This window comes from Mugil cephalus, chromosome 12 (genome assembly GCF_022458985.1).
Source record: "Mugil cephalus isolate CIBA_MC_2020 chromosome 12, CIBA_Mcephalus_1.1, whole genome shotgun sequence".
NCBI lineage: Eukaryota > Metazoa > Chordata > Actinopteri > Mugiliformes > Mugilidae > Mugil > Mugil cephalus.
The window spans coordinates 8,338,481-8,354,773 of record NC_061781.1 but is presented as its reverse complement, the minus strand read 5'-3'; the positions used below and the strand labels follow the sequence as shown (position 1 = coordinate 8,354,773).

Below are 16,293 nucleotides of genomic sequence, written 5' to 3'. Positions count from 1 at the left end.
ATACTTTTGTTTATGTTTGTTTATTGAAATAATCGCAGAGACAAATTCCCTGTGTGTGAGAGCATAAATTTGATTCAGATTCAGATCCCAATTCACATACAGCCCGCTAGTCTTCAAACTGGGGTAGAATTCAGATAATACCCTCGAATCCAAAGAAGCCCTGACACTGCAGAGGCAAGTTTTGTGCAGAATCTTAATAGTGAACTCTTACCCACGGTAGGACTGAAAGATTGTAGCATTTCAATTCTGCCAGCATAGAAAACAGAAGCACAGGCCAACAGGGTGTATCATTTAAAACACATATACCACCGTTATCAATTTTTCCAGATGGAATCTCTCGCGTTATAAAATGTCCATATGAAATGTTGCAATCATTCCTGCAACACAATCCTACCTTTCAGCTGTTTGCCAGGTGGAGTTACGCTCACAGTTTAACCAGAGTATTTCGAAGCACAGTACTTTGTTTGTAGTCTGCTTTCAAAGCAGCACCAACCAAGATGTGAGCGAGTTTTATGTCTTCAAAATGACCACAGGAGCCGTTCTCTGTGACAGAGGAAGGCACAGACTTCTAACACGTTTTAAGCCCAGAGGGGGAATCTTTGATACAGGAAAGTTCCCTTTTTGGTGGATATCACTTAATGCATGTCGGTAGCAGTATGTAAACTACTCACCAAGTTAAGAGCTGCTGTCAGATGAGGTGTTATGGCAGAATTCCAAACAACAGTTTTGCATTAGTGAGTAATGGATGGAATGGGTGACTTACAAACTTGATCAGCTTCGTCGGAGCCATCGGGGCAGTCGGGCTCACCATCACAGAGCCAGGCCTCGGGGATGCAGGTTTCCTGGTTGTGACAGTGAAACTCCCCCACATCGCACAAGATGGCTTCTGGAGGATGGCATGAGGAGAGGGGTGGAGAGAGAGACAGAAAAGTTGCGGTATGAGGTGATGGTACTGTGCAGACACACCGCATGTTTCAGCGGAAAACATGACTGGATGCGCACTTGAAGGCGAGAGTGAGTGGAGAGGGCGGTCGTTAGAATCACATGCAGCAATGGTTCAAGTGAAGAGGTATCGTTCTAAGGAAAATCATCATCATCAGCAGATTGACTTGAGACAAAGCCAAGATTTTTTTCGAGTGGCTACATTAATGACAATGGCTGTCCTTTGACATTTCTTTAACAAACCAGAATCAGGACAGGAAGCCACACATTTCTTTCCAGAAAAAAAAAAAAAAAAAATCTCTGCCCAGGCATTGTAAATGTGACAGCTACTCTCCTATACCAAAGACATGACGTCCTTCACAACTCCACAAACTATTACAAAGCAGTTTGTCGAGTTTCTCCTTATCTGTTTGCCTTCTCTGCATTGTGCTTTGATTTGATGGTGGAACAGAAGGAGTTCAGTGAAAGCCCAGCCAACTAAAAAGTCGTCATCGCCTTTCAATATAGCAATCATCCATCAAAGCGCTGACACGTTTCCTGCCGGCAGCTGTCACAGAACTCGGCTCCATTGCGCCGCGGAGTGACACAAGCTTTTGCTAAAGATTTGACACCACAATGTGACCTGCTGCAACATCTCCTCAGCGCAGAGTCGAAGCGGTGATTTCTTTCTAAGCTTCACCCTCAGACAATCAGACAGGCCCCCAGTCCCCCACCCACTCGTTCTCTCCATCTCCATCTATATCACCGTGTGTTCCTAACCCATTAGTGGTGGGAGTGGAGCGAGTGGGAGTTCAGGTCCGCAACGTTTGAACAGTGGGAGCGATAATTCTACGCGCTGCTGCTCCCTGCCCCGGCACCCTCCAGCAAATTCACTACCCAGGGACAAATCTGAAAAGGTCAAACATCTCATCCATTCTGCCTCTTCTATTCCCACTGATGCAATATATCTGAAATCTTACAATTTAAATCAAGGTCCCTTCTGAAATATTCAAAGTCTCTCCCTCTCTCTCTCTTTTTAATGTGAACATTGTTAAAAACACACACAAAAGCCGTCAAACCTTTAAAGAAAAAAAAATATGTGTCACGTTGAGGCGTCTCAAGGTAACCCCGCGATGAATTCGCACACATTTTTGCCTCTGAACAGTAAAACAGCACGGGCATAAAAAAAATAATAATAATAAAAATAAAATAAAAATAAAAATAAAATAAAAAAAGTCTCTTCCAGCATATTTCTCAAAACACTGATTTGAAACAGAAACACACAACAATTTGTAATGCCAAGACTCTTGGCTGCAGTCAAATTGGCTCCTTTTACCCAGCACAAGATAATCACATGCAATAAACATCAATTGGGCACCAGACTCGATGTACTGCACATGATTTGACAGTTAAGATGAAAAATATTAAGGGTCGCAAAATATTATAACGTGAATTACTATCCAGAACTAACGGTTTAACGTTTAATTTATCATCCAAAACTGATAGTTTGTTCCAACGCTGCACAAAATGTCCGTATTCACACCACAAATAATCCATATAGTAGCAAGTATACTATTTACAAAAAAATAGCAAAGGATCAATAAGCGCACGCTGGGTTTGAGGTTGGCAGAGGCATGCCAAGTTTGCCGGAGTCTCTAAAGGGATGTCTCCAAGGCCTTTAAAGTTGAATTGATTACCATTGAAAAGCAGGGGGCTGGTGACAGGAGGGCCACTTCCTCAGCTAGTGAAGGAAGCCATGAAAGAATCCGTTCGCGGGCGGCAGAGCAGCCCAGTTACCTACTGATGTTCTACCTCCTTTCGTGCCACTTCATCTTCAAAGCTAAGGGCCCGAATATGAGCAAAGCAAATGACCTCTTGTGTCAATTCATCTTTGCCTTCTCCTTTTCTAAACAGTCTCTTTGACAGGTTGCGCTGTCCCTGCAGCCGTCGGGGGGGACAAAGACACAATGAAAGAAAACACTGGTGTTTTGTTCTACCATATACGACTGTATTTCCACAAGAAAGATGCATTAAAGTGCAGTGCTGCAGCATTATATATGTTTGAGATTATTCTGAACAAACATCAAAGGAGTGGTGATGGCAGGAACAGCAAATAATAAAAAAAAAAAGGCAACAGCCACCTTCTGTAAGTGGAAAAACACCCAAACTGCTTCTATTACCATAACAGTAGGAAACGCACAGTGGCACTCAGCCGGGCACATTATCATGAGCTTCATTCCTGACACCCAACAGCCACCACTGGCACAACATAGTGGCTCATTAAAGCCACTGAGCCTTTGAAATGTGCCAGATTTTCAGAGGAACAAAGACTTACTTGGAGGCAGGCAGGAGACGGGGAAGATGGTTTGCAAACATGCCGATGGAAATATGGCCAGCTGTCTTTGCAGCATATATTTTTCTCAAGTCTTTTTGTTGAGATGTGCGAACATGTGCTATTTACTAAACATGCCCATTATGCTGTAACATAAATGTTAGACAACACAACAAATCCCTCCATACTGCATTTTGCATCTTGCAGCGAGGTACCCACTGTCCCACTTGCTCCATTTTATTAAACTCTAAATTACATGAGAGCTTAGGTCCTTATTTATCTCTCTAAACAATATTATGCTCCAATGAGGTAAGCTACAAACCACTAAGACCTTGCAATCCCCCGAATTGCATCAGACACACCGTTCACAATATGGCACATTGGATAAGTCTTAAGCTACGCGTCTATACAAACAAAACGTGTGCAGTGCATGGCTCAAAGAGGTGCATTAAATATCAGCTTTGTTGCGCAGCTAAATGGAGCAGATCTGAGAAAACTCTTCAGTCAAGTAAGAAGCTGCTTCTTAAAGAAGTTATTTGCAGCTCATCCAACACTCCCCGCTCGACAAAAGAAGCAGTGGGGTTCGGTGACAGAGCCGCAATAGTCCATCTAGTCTGTGTACGTTGGATTCAACGTGCTCAAGGTCAGACGGCAACTTGTTCTGGGAGAAAGGTAAGACAAACACTACCGGGTGGAATAGTCTTCTCGAGGATGTTATGGAAAAGTTTCAAATACACAGATAAGCCAAGACACTATGATCACTCACAAATCAGGTGATTATCCTGTAACAGTAGCTCATGTCATGGTCTGGAACACATTAGATGTAAGGTGAGCTGTCTGGGAGAAAACGACAGGTGTGAAGAATTCAGTGACTTTGTGCCAGATCCTAATGGACAGACGTCCGTGTTGGAGCACCTCCAAAACGGCAATGAAAGGTGCTGCCAGTAAGCAATCTTGAGTACTTATTTACAGTGTCCGAGGAGAAACAAACCTTGAACCAGAGTGAGGGTTAAGGGGGATGTGCTGGAAAACGTTTGATCGAAAGTCTGAAACCTGCAGCTTTCAAGAAAGTTATCTGGCCTGTTTGAACCTGGTATTAACATACGACCCGAGTGATCCGGCCACGAGGGAGCTTTAAAATTTAAATTTAAAATGCTTCTCCACGTGCATCTTGAGTGACCACTTGTGTTCTGATCAGAGCTCTGCACTTAATCTATATCTAAATAAACACATCCATCATTTTGGGCAAAGTAGAATACTGTGCAAATACTGTACTGCTGTTACAGAACTATTTGTGAGATTTAGTTATTAGTATATTTTTTAACAGATACAAGCACATGAGTTTACAATTACAATCGTCTCCCTAAATAGCACTGCCCATCAATGTGGGAAGGATGCACTGTGTGTTCACCCTACTAAAGGAATGTGGTCACAAATGGCCTAAACTACAAATGCTCTGAGTGCATTTTGGGCTGGTAATACACCTGTACATTCTAGCTTAACAGTGTACATCACTTGTGAACGTTTCGCAAGTTATTGAGGAAAAGTGTAACAGGACACAGAAACGCAAATGTTCTTAAAGACTTTCTGCTGGCGCATGCACACACACAAGACACGTATCCACATAGATGATTTTAAACCCTCTACCACTCAGACTACACTTCTACGTCCTGACCAGCTGTAGGTCATATACATTATGGATGAGCACCGGGCCAAGAGCCAAACTAAACAGGTTATTAAGTATAACAACAGTATAATGCAGCCTCTCCTTTAATCTTCATCTCTTTCATATGCCAAAAAGATCCAGTGTTGTGTGGTGCATCTCAATAATGCCTCACACCTGCATAATGAATCTTTATTACAAGCGTTTCTCTGGAAGTGACATACGCCGTGTGCTATTTAGACTTAAATGCCATCTACGTCAAGTCTGATCAGCATATGAGGACTTAGAGTACCGTGACTCTGCTCGCTGATGAGCGATTGCTGAATGTCACAACATTTCTGGACGCGCGCCCTCAGTTACAGGGGTGTGAAAAAGTGTTGGCCCCCTTCCTGATTTCTTTTTTTTTTTGTGTGTTTGTCACACCTAAATGTTTCAGATGATTAGACACATCTAAATACAAGACAACGATAACTCAAGTAAATACGAAATGCAGTTTTTTAAATTAAGGTTTTTATTATTAAAACAAAATCCAAACCTACATGAAAAAAAGTGATTTTCCTGTAAACCTAATAACTGGTTGGGCCCTTAGCAGTAACAACTGCAATCAAGCGTTTGTGATTACTTGTATGAGTCCTTACAGCACTGTGGAGGAATTTTGTTCCACTCATCTTTGCAGACTTGTAATTCAGCCGCAATGGAGGGTTTCCAAGCATGAACCACCTTTTTAAGGTCATGTCACAGCATCTCAATAGGATTCAGGTCAGGACTTTGACTAGGCCACTCCAAAGTCTTCATTTTGTTTTTCTTCAAACATTCAGAGGTGGACTTGCTGGTGTGTTTTGGATCATTGTCCTGCTGCAGAACCCAAGTTCTCTTCAGCTTGAGGTCAAAAACAGATGTCGGACAGTCGGACATCCTCATTCGGGATTTTTTTGGCAGACAGCAGAATTCATGGTTTCATTTATCACAGCAAGTCTTCCAAGTCCTGAAGCAGCAAACCAGCCCCATACCCTCACACTACCAACACCAGAGTTGTTGCTGTGATTCTTTTTCTGAAATGTGATGCTACTTTTACTCCAAATGTAACGGGACATACACTTTACAAAAAGTTCAACTTTTGTCTCGTCTTTTGTCTCGTCAGTCCCACAGTATTTTCCCATATATCAAGATGTTTTCTGGCCAAAGTGAGACGAGCCTTTAAGTTCTTTTTGTTGAGCAGTGGTTTTGGTCTTTGAACTCTGCCATCGAGACCATTTTTGTCTCTTTCTTATGGTGGAGTCATGAACACTGACCTTCACTGAGCCAAATGAGGCCTGCAGTTCTTTGGATGTTGTTGTGGGGCCTTTTGTGACCTCTCGGATGAGTAATCTCTGCACTCCTGGGGTAATTTTGGTCGTCCGGCCACTGGAAAGGTTCACCGCTGTTCCATGTTTTCACCAATTGTGGATAATAGTTCTCACTGTGGTTCTCTGGAGTCACAAAGCTGTAGAAATGGCTTCATAACCTTCTTCAGACTGATAGAGCTCAGTAACTTTCTTTCTGATTTGTTCCTGAATTTCATTGGATCTCTGCATGATGTCTACCTGTTGATGATCTTTTGGTCTACTTCACTTTGTCAGGTAGTGATGTCTTGACTGGGAACGGGTGTGGCAGTAGTTAGGCCTGGGTGTGGCTAGAGAAATTTAACTCAGGTGTGATAAACCACAGTTAGGTTATGTTTTAACGGGGAACAGACACTTTTTCACACCACTTACTGTGTATGTGTACATTCGCTCTGTAGCACTTCTCTCCTCCTCCATCCTTGATCATGGAAAACCACTAAGAAAACTCCAGATGGGAGTTGTGTTAGATTAAAATGAAAGAAAATAATGATGTACTAAGACAGAGAAGTGTGAATCTGAGGTGTAACAAAGGCAGCTCCAGGAAACAACAGCTGTACCCATGGCCATGCCCCCATGGCAACGCTGAAGAACTCAGGATTCTAGCTGCAAAATGAGGGAGAAATCAATGCTGTTAAGGCTTTTGGACCTTCATTAGATAGTGCCCGACCTTCACCACAGAGCAAGGTCACTTTTATTTTCCCCAACCACAGTGTGGGCAAGTCAACACATCATTAAAAGGGAGCAGTTTTTGAGAGGATTCAGAAGACAATCGCACAACCGCCTCCCGCTTTTTGGCATGAATCCCTGCCACAGTAAACAATGAATGATTCATGAGACTGATCTTAAGCTGTGTGCTCTTTATTACCCTTTCATTCCACATGCAAGGGAATGCATTTCAGCACATTACATTCACAAAGATACAGCTACATTACAAGAATTATGTCGACGTTATGTAAGCCATTTTTATATTTACGAAGAGCTGACAGTAAAGTTACAACCTGAGCAGAGTGAGCAGGTTAATTCCCGTTGTCCAGTTTATTAAAACGATGGCACATTTTTCATTTTAATGACGGCGGATTTGCATCTAAAACATGTAGAACTGCTGAGTAAAATCACTCTGTCATTCTCATTAAATGCTTAGCTGTTTCCTTCTCTTTTCTGCCAAGTTCCCTCTCTCATTATTTTCTGTCACCTTTCAGAACAAGCCAGGCTGAGTGTGTAAGCACTCCACTTTACAACCGAGCAGGGAGTAAACACCTTAAACTCATTACCGATAAGACCTATAAATAGAAGCGTCAGCTTTACTGTTGTCCCAGTGAACTAACTGGAAGAATCTGGTGTTTTGGACTTGTAATTCTAATTGCTTCATTTTATTTCATCATCATTATTTACGTTTTGGAACAAACATTTGCTCATGGAAGAAAGCCTCTTCTCATACTTTGGTGATTTTACATTAACTGCATAGTGGGGAATAATCAAAGCAGTGGAACTCCTCTGGCATATAGCTTTCCTTTAAGCTTTTTTAACATTGCTGTGTTTACAAGGACACTAGCATTCTACTCATAATCACAGTAACAGCCCAATCACACCCCAATGAAACCACCCCAATTACAACTGAATGGAAGAAAGATAGTAAACTTTTTGTCATTGAATAGGAAAATATTACCACCTGTTAACTTTCTTGTTGGAATGAATACAGTCTTTCAGGGTATGTTTGCACCATGTGGGGTGATCACATCAGGTGACATGACCAGTATTCTGTGGGCACAAAATCACAGCAGTAGCAAAGAAAGTGTCTGAAAGGTGTACAAAGCTGCAAAGCTGCATGTGGATAACGCCACTGAAAAGCTGGGTTCATATCGGTCTTATTAAAGAGTGTTAGGGCTGTGGCAGGTCTTTAGAGGTCTAACTCACAGTTCTCTTTCACTTTCTCTAAATTAAGCCTCAAATAAGTTATATCCATCCTAGATCTAGTACACAAATAGATTTTTTTATATATATATTATTTTTACATTTTAACAATCAGAAGTGTTATCTTACAGTTTTAATTGGTTTAGAGCAGACATTTAAATGCAGCACGCTTATTCTTAACATCGAGATATGAAAGTTTGTGCTGTTTTATAATTGCCTGTGAGGATTTTAAATGCCTTTCACTGTTTGTGAACCAGGCTCGCTCACACCTGATCTGATTGAGGTGGCCGGTAAATGTGTAACTCTTAATTGGATCAGATGTTGAAGTCTGCAGCAAGTCTGCATCGGAAGCATGCAGATAAGTGGGTCTCGAGGACTGGGCTGATTAACAGTGGTACTGAGCGCATTTAAGAAATGATTACCAGATGGGTCTGCATTTCGGTGGAACCAAATGACAGGGAGAAGCAATCTTGTTGAATATGAGGATTTGGTTAATTTATTACGGCAGTTAACTTCACCGTGGCTCCTATTTTTCTTAGCGTTCACCGCTGCAGCGCTTGAACGTTTTAGTATTCCTTCTGAGGTCCAACTCAAGTTTAGCCATTTAATAACACAAACACATCCAAAGTGTGATCAAAGCACTTCTTGGCAACGAGGAGACATTCTGTGTTTCTAGATGTGTACAACACTGCGTGTTTAAACCGCAGCATTTCAACGATGACTGTCATTTTGATTCTTCATACACACCACTCAAATCCACCTTGTTTATGCTGCTGGCTGCTGTTCACCTTGTCGTACTGAAGAACAGCACATGACCCCTTGTGATTGACAGTTTTGCTTGTACACTACGCCTGAATGAAAACTAACTAAACTAAACTCTGCAATCATAAACAAACCACATTTCTCACTTGCAATTTACTGTAGATGAAGAAACTTGTAAATAAGACAGCTTTGTACTATGTCTGATAGAACCCTCCCGTACCAAAGGGTGCTGTGTTTATATCTTGTGTCGACAGGCTTTTTCAATTGGTGATGCCAAACTTGTGTTTCTTATAATGTATAAACATATGTAAACCTGCAACTTCTGATTTGGAACAAGGTCTGAAAAAATGTTACTCCACATACAGGAAATTAATCTTTCAAAGTAGAACAACATCCACTCAAGCACACTGGAAACCTTATGACGACAGTGATAGGTGTTTAAATAACTTGCACATAGAATTTATATCAGTTTCATTTTCTTCTGGGGCCTTTTCACACAGGACAACATACGCAGGCGATGGTAACCAGCGGGAAGTTGATAGAGTGTTTCTGGCTCGTACGGCATGCACATAGAAATCATGACTAGACAATGAAAGTCATTTTCTCTAGAAGCTCACGGTAAACTGCTTAAAATGAGCCATCAACCAGCGGGAGTGGAACGTTGTGTTCCTCGGGCTGGCTTGTGTAGCTTACCCTCCAAAAATGAGACAAAATTATGGCTGTATGGCTACTAGTGACAGAGACCGAAAACAAATGCCCACAAGGAAAGCACACGTCTCGTGCAATAGCCACTCAAGCGGTTTGGGATTCTCTGTTCCATTATTGGATATTCATGTAGTTACTTACACATGTCAATTAGAGGGAAGTCTGCATGAGAAAAAAAAAGTTGCAAGTTCAGATGTAAAAATAATCTACTGAAAAACTTCCTTTGACCACATGTTCTCAGCATCAGTTTCCCATTCTAAGTGCTTAACTGATGGAGCTGTAGTGCAGAAATATCCCATGTATGTGCATTAAATAGCTTTACCTCAAAGAACTAATGGCGACAAAGCCTACAGCCAGCATCTGAATGTTAAGCCTCTGAGTGTGCCCTCTAAACTTCACTGAAACGGTGTGTCACAACCCTTACGATGCATTCGCATTACTGATGACAAAAGCTACAACTAAGTCAGCTCTGCTAGTGACATTGTCGCTGTGTTGATGGTGAAATGTCACTTTAGAACTCGGACTGAGGTCGGTTAAACTTGAACTGAAATGTGAAAAGTATTAGATGTCAGCCCGTCGTCTCTGCCTTCCACTGACAACTGATCGTAGCCCATTGTGTGAACGCACCATTAAAGGAAAATGTCCACTCACTTTTGAGCTCCTGAAAATAGGGCAGTGCAGATGAAGCCAGTCAGGATCCCATCAGGATAAAAACAGATAAAATAACACAAAATGTATCAGTGGCCAAAAATACATGGACATATATGTGTAGTTCCAAATTCTTCCCAAAATTTCAAACTGTCTTTCTCCCACGCAGGGTGCACGTAATGCAAATTTCAGTATTTAGAAACAGAGCTAAGCTGCGTAATGCTAAAATCCTTAAGATTTGGGCAGTGCCTTTCTTTATCGTTCCTGACGCAGTAAATAAAGCAGTGAACCACTGCTTTGTGGTGCCTCTCAGTTTGACCAAATAAAATACAATATGCTCGAAGTCACTTAGGAAATTGTTAAGGGCATTGAACTGTCCGCTGGTTTGACTGTGCCCTGTGTGTGAATTTCATTTGCATGAGAATGTGTCATTATACTGCCAATAATAGAAAAGTACAGTTCCCCAGGCCTCCCCTCTCATGGCCCCTTTTCCATGCTCCATCCAAGGTCACCTAATCACTGTGTTCCTTCAAAGACCTCTATCTTAACCAGCTGCAGTGTGAGGGATTTATGGCCTACTCCATGTCATGATTACCAATCAGGTGGAGTAATAGCTGCTTAAGCAGACAGGGGTTTTGTCATCACTGAGGGGTGAAGTGCCAGTCAAGGTTTTCACTGGGTCTGTGGGGTATGTCAGTGCCTTGGGTGTATTCTCCAGATTAAACAGCATTACCGGAGTGGAGTGAAAGCTGTTATGGTGAGGGATCACATCCTGCCAGGCCCCAACTGTACCTCTGCAGGCGCCAAGTGAGTCAACCGCTATCCAACGACTCCATACCCACATTTGAAACAGCATGGCTCACCTTATTTAATATTTTTAAGACTCTGAAGTTGCATCACTATGTTTGTGTGCCTTACCTAGTTCAGCTACAACATATTATAAACCCTAATAAGGTAATCATCTGCTTATTAAGTTCTTCCTGAACAAAGATCATCTAATTTTGACAATACCATACAGGCAGGCAGGGAAAAAAAATCCAATAAAGAGGCAACGCTCCCACACGACGGAGAACCGCTAGAAAAACAAAAACAAATGATAATGGCAAAAAATAAGGAGGATTTTGTTTAGATTTTCTTCCTTAATCGCCCTCTGGAGCGGCCTTTAATCAAGTGTAAGTACTGAATTCATCAGGCTCTAACCATACTTGTTTACATCTCCATGGCACTCTTCAGAAGCGGTAATCAAGGAGCTAAAACATGAGAGATAAATGACTAAATGAGAGCGAGCAGCAGGATTTTCTCAAAGACTTATGTGCCATCTGGCACAGTTTTTATATTTATCTAACGCTTCTCATATCTGATGAATATGGTTGACTGATAGGTCCACAGCACCTTAACCTTTTCCACTTTTCATAATATTATAATCAGATGGGGGGGTGAAGAAAGAAAGGCATGTTAAATCAAATAATAAAAAAAAATCTTAGGGGATATCATGAGCCAAATTATGTTTTTTATATTCAACAGAATGTTCTGTAAATCACACCTCTAACCTTGTATCTACAGTCGTGTATGAAGACCACCACAGCACTACAGTGATAATGTGAACTCTGGGCCAGTTATGCACAGATAGATGGATTTCCATCAAGCTCCAAATCATCACTATAGAAACTGACTCTAAAAGAAGCTGAGAGGGTTTGAATATAAACTATTATTATACATTGTCTGCAGATCTTCAAAATCACTGACATGCTGCTTTCCCGTATATATATCAGGAGCATGTGGACAGTATCACAGACATCCGCCCGGTCAGAATGATTACACTGTGGGTCCTGCTCATTGTCCGTGAATGTAAACATACTTTAAGAAAAGGCACTCAGCAGACAATAACCACACAAGAGGCCATATTTCATAAAAGGCCAAAATCAGCAGTTGGTTCTACTGTCTATATGGTGTTTTAAACCACTCCGCATTGCTAATGTGACATTTCTGTCTCACTGCTTGCCGCTGGACCATGTGATTAAGATGGACTTGCCCTTTCTTTAAGGTCCTCCACTTTACTCCTCAGTGAATTCTGCAAAGTTGCACAGCTGGGAGTCGGCCTACACAGATCTGATTAGCTTTGTTCCATTAGAAACGGGGAAACACGTCTCTTTCAATGCTACTCACGACACCATCGAGCCGCATGCGCCGCGATAGCAGTGTGACTGTTTACGCTGTGATATGAACCAAGGATTAAAGCGAATGCTGCCCAGGAGCAGTACTGCGCTAATTTCATGCACAAAGCCAAAATTAGTCGAACAAATGTAGTGTATTTAATACACTGTCATGACAATGACACTTGCATCTCTAAAATTTAATAGTTTAGAAATTAAGTGATGTGCAAATAGCCTAGAAATTTGTATTACAATACAGTGTTTGCAGTAAGGGATACTTATTTTATAGTTTTATAAACAGTGTTATTGTAAGTTTACTGAATGTAGTTCAAGGATCATTAGATAACCAAACTATTGGAGGGAGTGAATCATTTCCTGTATTGGGGACATGCAGTCCACTGCATAATCCAGTCTGACAGTCCACTCTGAGGTTACGATAATGGGACTTCTATCGATCGACTACATTGCTAATGTACAGTTTGAGGGTATTTTGAGCAACAACCTATTACTTCTTAAATTTGACCGTTTCTCTTGACCGACCCAGCACAGCTTACCTCATAATTATTTTTCAGTGTTTCTGTCATAAAACATCACTTAATGGAGAAATTTAAACTACGCAGACTGCACACGAGTTCAACTGGGGCAATTTACAGTATTCGTGACAACTCTTGGTGAACATACTGTAAATACAGTTTCTTGTTTGCACACTACATTAGCTCTCAAGATATGTTCACACTACAAGCAGCGGTTGAAGTGTTACCCAAGCGCTTGTCGACATTGTTACATTGTCATCAGTTTAAAAGTGTAGGTGACATACCAGGTAATCCCCACAACAGCTGCCGTGCTCATTCATTTTGCTAGCATAGCAGTTAAAACTCTTAACTGCGTAGGAGCGAAACGAGTGAACGGTTCACGCTGAGATCAGACCTTACAAAGCAAATCAATGCTTCACTGCAAAGAATCTTCAACAGAAACAAGAGAACAAATATTGGTGTCATACACATAGAAATGACAATCGGTGTGTGCGTTCACTTCTGTGACGTGCCTTCCTTTTTCTCACAATACAATACATAGCTGTTGATGATTATGTTTAATTACCACTGTAAATTAACCAATTACCTACATTTACCGTAGATTCCAGTGGCGGAATAGGTGTTTATACATTTTGCAGACCTGTACATATCAATTATATATTAACATGCCACTGCATAAAAATGTGTGCATTGTGTATTGGCTGCAGGGATTAAAGCTAATGAGGTTGAGGAAATGATAAGAAACACATATTACTTGTTAAACAAAGCTGAGAACAGAGCGCTTTCCACATCTCAGCCTGAAGCAAAGATTAGTCTGACTCTGTTAACACGTCCTAAACGAGGAAATATCTAAATTCATCTCCGAAGCCGTGCGACAAGAAGGCCAGTCCTTTTGCCCCACAGATATGTAATGAGATTTCTCTTACAGGCTTATGTGCAGAACCTTGTATGAAGATGAAAATCTTGAATAAACCCAGAATGCAAAGGCCACTCCAGGCATTTCTAGTTTTGATCATCACTCTTTGACCACTCATTAGCTATTTCCAGTATTTTTAACATATTTCCCATTGCTATTCTGAACAGGATTAAACATTCATACAAATACATATTCATTGGCATCTATTGTTGTCACAACTGGCAGGGCTCCGTGCAACAATTTTATAACATCTACACGCTCGTATTATTATTTTCGAATCCTCAGCTAATGCTGGCATTTCCAAGGAGACACTAAATCTGATCTGCAATCTGAAGCAAAATCTAAGATGGACAGAGGACAATAAAGCGACAGACCTGAAGGGTGCGTTTGCCCTTTAGCTTTGCATAAAGGTCACACATTAAAATGGAAATTATTTTTCAAAGAGGGGCTCTGAATATCACAGCTTTGGGGATTTTATGTAAGCCTACAGCGCGCAAGTTTGATCGAGCCTTGACACGGAGATGCAGTGAAATGTTGGCGCCTCTTTTTTTTTTTTTTTTTTTCCAATTTCATGGATTGCTCAGAAACACAGATTTCTTCAAAGCAGCTTTTCATTTCGGTTTCGAGTGCCCTTTCAGTTATTGTCAGGTTGGGTTTCAGTCGTAGCATATTGTGGCGTAAGACACAAGAATTTACCAGATTCGCTTCTACTTAAAAAAAGATTTAAAATGTGTAAAAGATAACTCACACCGCCAGGATGTGGCCATCCTCTTGTGAATATTTCATTGCTCAAAATTATATAAAGTCGTTCTCTTTCAGGTAGATTTAGTTTATAAAAACTGCGATTCTTGGATGTCTCCCCTCCCTGTGGGATAGAAACAGGAACTTAGATCTTAAAATATGTGCCCCTTAATCCTTAATTACATTTGCAAGTCCCTGAAACAGTCTGAACACGAGTGCCAACAATATTTTTAGCATTTAGATCCCATGAGCTTCCACTTATTTACAGGCATCACTATAAAAATGAAAGTGAAAATAAAGGTGTCTGCAAGCAAGGAAGGCAGCCTGGTTATTTCAGTGTCCCTTTGGTGGTGGAGCATGCATTTTTTTTGAGCTCATTTCAGAAAGAGTTAACGGAAAAAAAAAAAGAAAAAAGAAAATATCTCTTCCACCTCAGGAGTCAGGATATAAAGACGACAGTATTTAATAAGTAAACTGTTGAAACCTCACAGCAAACACCGATACTGCGTTTGTCTTCTCTGAATGCAACTAAAATGAAAGAGATTGTCCGTATTGAACGGGCTATAGGCAGTTATGAGCAAAATCCATCACCAAAGTCAATCAGGTCGGCCTCCTTGGGGCATGAAAGTGAGTCAACAGAGGGAGGATCAGATGTACTTTATTGCCTGATTAAAATCAATTTGGTGTGTCCGATGCTGAAGGTGGAGGGATAAAATGAGCAATGGGAGATTGTTAAGCATCTCCACCTCGCACGCTGCCGAGCGATTACGATGCGAGGGTGAAAGCTGGGTATGGCAGTTCCGTGACTCTATGATTCATGACATGTGGCATAGAGGGGGGCGGGGGGGATAGAAAGGTCATCAAATGTGCCCTTTCATGCAAAACGATGGGGGGAAAAAAAGAAAAAGACATATGATTAAAAGATTATGAGACAGCTATGTTGATATGACATGGGAAGGCTCGCTCGCGTAGAATAAATAACCCTCATATTGTATGCCGAGCATGCGATCCAATTCTCCTAATCCAATTTCATGTTTTCACTCATTCTGAACAAAACCATAATAACGTGATGCAATGAGCTTTCTATGCTTTTTACATTCTATGTGAAAATGATGAACTACATAGATCATTATAAGATAGATCCATACCGCTGCTATAAACTGACAGAGAAATACAGTATAGCACCAAAAAGTATAAATGTTTTATGCCCGGTGTAAGCCTGGAGTAAGCCTCATAGCCTCCGATATAATTGTGAAAATAACAGTTCAGCAGGACTGCTCGAACATTTGCCAGGAACAATAGTCAAGGGTGAGTTCTGGGGTGAACTGTGCCTCATTACTTCATATATGACCTTTAACGCAACTAATTAACAAGGTTTTCAGCAACTTGTGGATTTGGGTTAGCATAACGCAGTGCCGTACATGCTCTATTTAAATGAGGCAGAAGGAACTCTGATTAGCAAGGAGAAAGTAGCAGAGCAACTTCTGTGACCTTTTGGTGGCCTTGTTAAACACCCCCATCAACACAAACACAACTACGAACTGCGTCGTGGCTAAGGACCTCATTCTGAACAATGAACTCGGCGGCTTTGCCATATGGAGACCCGGGGCGCTTGTTAGCAGTCAG

General features: G+C 41.3%; 1 protein-coding gene across 7 annotated transcripts in view; it reads right to left on the bottom strand.

Annotated features, from left to right (window-relative positions):
* The window catches only part of lrp1bb (low density lipoprotein receptor-related protein 1Bb), a 262,735-nt gene that overhangs the window by 188,968 nt on the left and 57,474 nt on the right, over positions 1 to 16,293 (bottom strand). For all 7 annotated transcript variants that reach the window (XM_047600953.1, XM_047600957.1, XM_047600958.1 and 4 more), the window contains exon 2: positions 764 to 886. In XM_047600953.1, coding sequence (XP_047456909.1) covers positions 764 to 886 — 123 coding nt within the window. The remainder of the gene's footprint in view (positions 1 to 763; positions 887 to 16,293) is intronic.